At 56.6% G+C, this 4698-nt stretch overlaps 1 protein-coding gene across 1 annotated transcript; it reads left to right on the top strand.

The window, feature by feature from the left end:
• Positions 1-401: 401 nt before the first annotated feature.
• LOC309581714 (UPF0500 protein C1orf216) lies at positions 402-1220 on the top strand (the record flags this gene model as incomplete). Its single annotated transcript, XM_082296455.1, has 1 exon — positions 402-1220. One exon carries the CDS (start codon positions 402-404, stop codon positions 1218-1220), a length of 819 nt encoding a protein of 272 aa, XP_082152581.1.
• Between the last annotated feature and the right edge of the window lie 3478 nt (positions 1221-4698).

The raw sequence follows: 4698 nt of genomic DNA, 5'->3' as shown, positions 1-4698 counted from the left end.
GGATGCTGCAGGAACATGGGGTTGGACTGGAGCTGTCAGGGAAGACAGATGGGATGGGAGGTGCCTCCTTGAGCTTCTGCATCAGGTGGGAAGATGCCCTTGGATGACTGGCACCCCTGACTGTGACAAGTGGTTGGAACGAAATGAGCTTTAAGGTCTCTTCCAACCAAATCCATTCCATGATTCCATGATGTTGCATGGGGACCTGCTGAGAGCAGCAGTCAAACACCCAGGAACCCTGAGCCTATGATGGATCCAGTACCTTTAAAGAGGTAAATAAAGTTAAGAGAGTGTTTTTCCCCACTGTAGCTGCAGGGAAACCAAACTCTGGTTGTGCCGGCCCAGGTGCCCACAGGCGTGTCACGGCTCCATGTCTCTCTTGCAGGCAGGACACCAGCAAGATGTTTGCTGTCTGCCCGGCAAATGCCCCATTCCAGCAAGGCCAGGGGGCCCCAGCGCCGGGCACGGCCATCCCAGGGGCAGGACATGGGCCAGACTCCAACTCCAACTTCGTGGGAGAGGTGTGTGACAGCAACGAGAACTGGAGCCAGCCAGCGCCTGGGTCCCCGCCGGAGGAGGGCTCCAGCCGGAGCGAAAACACCACAAATCCGTCTGATAATCTGCTGTTATTAATGCAGAGACAGATGGTCCAGGGCCAGCTTAGGGACGCCGCCCCGGGCCTGGGCGACGTGCCCCCCGAGCAGGGGGTGCGCAGCCCCCCCGAGGGAGCGGAGGTCGGCGGGGCGGGGGGACAAGACACTGCCGAGGAGGGGGCCAGGGGATGTGTCAAGCCCCCGAGCTCCCCTGCAGAGGACAACGGCTACGCCAGCAGCTCCCTCAGCATCGACAGCCCCGACAGCACCTGCAGCACCACCTGGGACCCTCCTGCCTCTGCCCCCCGAGCCAGCAGCCCCCCTGAGGCAGGGGCGGCCGAGCCCGAGCCGGGGACCTTCTTCCCGGCGCTGGCAGAGGCCGTGCAGCACCTCCAGGACAAGGAGCGCTTCAAGGAGCAGGAGAAGGAGAAGCACCACATCCAGCTGGTGATGTACCGGCGCCTGGCCCTGCTGCGCTGGATCCACGGCCTCCAGCAGAAAGTTGTGGACCAGCAGAACCGGTTGCAGGAGAGTTTCGACACCATCCTGGATAACCGCAAGGAGCTCATCCGCTGCATGCAGCAGGGCCCGCCCTGCCTTGCTGCTGCGGCCGCCCCTGGCCCCTGAGGTGCCACCAGCACTGCCCAGCCCAGCCCTCACCCTCTGGATGGTGTGGCATTGGCTGGTGGCATCTCCATCCTGTGCCAAGCGCTCACCAGGCCCCTGGGTGCCCACCCTGCCCTTCCCATGTCTCTCCAATGCAGCCAAGAGTCCCCATTCATCTCCATTACCCTCTGCATTGGAATTTGTTTTGTCCTGCACCCCGGTCCGGGGTCGCACTGGGCTGGGTTGACCTCAGGACCTTGGAGTGTGCTGAGCCCGAGGTGACCAGGCTCATCTTTAAACCTAATCTAAGTCCATTGTTGAGCCTGGCTGAGCCACGCCAGTGCTGGGATGGCCATGCTGGAGCTGCAGGGCAGTGAGGGCCCCAGGGCAGTGAAGCTTCTAAACCTCCCTGGGCAAAGCACTTCCAGCATGTGCTTCATCTCCACATGGCACCTGCACCGGTGCATCCCTGCAGCCACAGCCCAGCCTCTGGTAAACGTTGCTTGCTGGTGAGAGTGAGGTGTCCTGGGCTGTGAGAGAGAGAAAAAAATCATTCTGAAAAGTGACCTCAGAATGCTGAAAATTTAAGTCAAATGATCCAACACCAGTATATGTTTTTAATGTCAGTATTAGAGAAAAGTTAATTTAGGTCTATGTGTGTGTGCACGTCTGTCTGCTGTGGGCAATGCTCTCACTCAGTGCATGATCCCAAAGCTGCTCATGAACTTGTGGTGTTGGTGTTTATATTAATTTATCATTTGAGAGCAAAGAAATATTTTTTTCTAATCTTCATTTTATCCAGTGGGAGCTGTACACAGAACCCAAAGAACAGTTGTCTTAACTAGAGATGGAAAAGGAGCTGCTGTGTATGTTTGCTGTGCTTTGCTGTGTATCCATAGGACACATATTCCATTTAAGTGCTGATGTGGAGGAGCAGCAGTGGGCAGTGAGGGCTCAGCTGGAGGGCTCTGCACTCCCCATCCTGCCCCGGTTGCCCAGCAAAGCCAGGCACTGATTCCATTTGGCATCTACAAAAGGAGGGTGATGCGGGATTCCAGAGCTGCCGTGTCCCCCCAGCCAAACTGCTTCCTGCCATCAGAGGAGCCGCTTCACCAGGGCCCCAGTGACCAGCACCATCTGGTCACATCCTGGCACCCACCACCCACCGGATGCTCCTGGACTACGGATGAACAACCATGGCCAAGCCCACCAGCGACCCACAGGCCAGGGGCAGCACCAGCCTCCTCCTGCCCCACATGGGGCACAGCCAGGCTCTGCTCCCCCTGAGGCTGCTGCCAGTGGGTGAAGTGAGGAGATCCACAAAAATCCTCTTCCAAAAAAGACATTTTGGTTGCAAAGGGTGCACTCAGCTCAAAGCAACCTGTGCCAGCACTGGAGGATTCTGGCAGCTTCCTGCAAGGCTCATGCTGCCCTCACCTCCCTCCTGCTCGCTCGCGTCCAGCGCCTGCTGCCTGTGTCACATCCCAGACCTGTGATCGTGGGCATGTTGCGCACCTTAATAAAAGCCTTGGAGCTGAAGGAGCCGAGCCCCAGCTGGATTTGTTCCTTTATTTCCCTTCCCAAGGGAAGCTTGGGAAGCAAGGGAAGCTTCCCAGCTGCCGAGCTGGGAGCAGCCGCCCCGTGCTCACCGCAGGGGCTGGAGCTTGCGCAGGTGGGACCGTGGGTGAATGGCAGCTCGAGGGCACAGGTCTTGGCACCTTCCTCCCATCCCTGCATCCCTGGGCATGCTGGCCTGCTGAGTCAGCCACGCTGTGCCAGTACCAGCAGTTCATCCAGGCTTAAGTTCTAAAGATTTTTTAAACACCGGCGTGTGTTGCTCGTCCTGTCTCTCCCGTGGCCGTGGGGCAGCAGGCAGCCGGCGCTGTGGTGCAGTCTGAGTGCAGGATTTACCTTCTGCCCCAGGAGAACGTGGCTGGAACCGGGGGGACCGGATTCCCGGATTCCTGGCACCCTGCCCTGCGGCCCTGCTCGTGGGGAGGGCTGGGGGCAGCTCCGGGTGATGGGGGTGGCAGATAACAACACCTGAGTGTTGACCCAAAGGTGACTTTGCCTCAGGCTTCACAGAGATTAACTAGAGATGAAAAACCGAGGCTGTAGCAGCCCTTTGAACCCTCCCTCACCTTTCCCCCCCCCCGCCCCTTCCTGCTTCTCCTTTCCAGCCTCTGAGTCTGTGGGAATCCAGGGATGCAATTCAGGGATCCATGTACAGACACAGCAAGGCATGAAGGGCAGAGCGACCACATTTTTCCACCCTCATCCGTGCCCTGCAGCCAGGGCTGCTGGGAGGTTTGTCCAAGCCCTCGGGGGTTCCCTAGGATGTGGGGTGCTCCTCTCAGCCTGTTTCTCACCTCGTCCACTTTCCACAGAGTCCATGCTCTATCAGGTTTGGGGGAACATGAGCCCTCCCAGCCCCGCAGCGAGACCAAGAGATTCTCTGTTTATCTTGGTCAAATGCTTTACACAAATAATTATTTCCAAGGTAAATATTGTGAAAATCCAGATTATTTGCTCAAGAAATGAAAGAATAACTGCGGGAGCACATCAAAGAGGTGGATCTGCTCTGGCAGCTAGAGGCTTCCTCCCTGGTTATTGGGATCCCAATGCTCCTGCCCCAGGACCTGGCTGGAGATGGCCAGAACTGATTTGCAAAATCAACTACAGACAGAGCTTTTCCACCCCCAGCTCCTGTGCCCAAATGAGATTTGGGAATTAATTAAAAACCTGACCAATTGTGGGGGGAAAAACAATAAAGACACAAAACTCTGCAGGTTTGAGCCCAGGCCAGCTTGGGGGGGCAGGGTCCCACTCTGCCCCTGGGACACACCCCCCAGGACACTCTGACCCTGCATCCCATGCTCAGCTCCCTCTGGGTGCAATCCAGATGGGATGGGTGCCACAGGCAGGCACTGGCATGGGGCTGGGACAGGGATCTGCCCCAGGACTCCATGCCAGGGATTTCCCCATCCTCAGGGATTGCCAAGCCTCCCTAAAGGGGCTGCATTCTCACCTCCCAGTGGGATTAACTTGGATCTCAGGGGAGATGCTCCAGCCCCAAACCCCCCCAGGTCGGTGGGAATGCCCCCAGCAGGATCTGGATGCAGCCGTTGTTCCAGGCAGAAGCCTGGAGCCATGATGGGGCTCCCTGCCAGCATGGGGGGATCTGAGCTGTGGACCCCATGGCATCTGAGCCTGAATTCCCATGCCTGACCGATGGCCCCTCTGGTTTTAAAGCCTCCTCTGAAAGTTTATTTTTACTATTATATCAAATCCCTGTGACACTGGGCCGGTTTTACTGCACAAAGCAAGATTTGGCAAATGCTGCCTTGCTTTGAAAGTTAAAATAATGGCATTAAACCAAAATCAAGTATTTATGAAGCTTTGGAGGGAAATATTTTACCTTGTAATTGGAATCCACTCTAACCCTTTCCAGTATTTTGTGGGCTTAGAAAAAAGTCTTTAAAAATAAAATCGAATGATG

The sequence above is a fragment of the Coloeus monedula genome, assembly GCF_965178545.1.
Source record: "Coloeus monedula genome assembly, chromosome: 24".
NCBI classification, from domain to species: Eukaryota; Metazoa; Chordata; class Aves; order Passeriformes; family Corvidae; genus Coloeus; species Coloeus monedula.
This window is presented reverse-complemented; position numbering and strand designations above follow the sequence as displayed.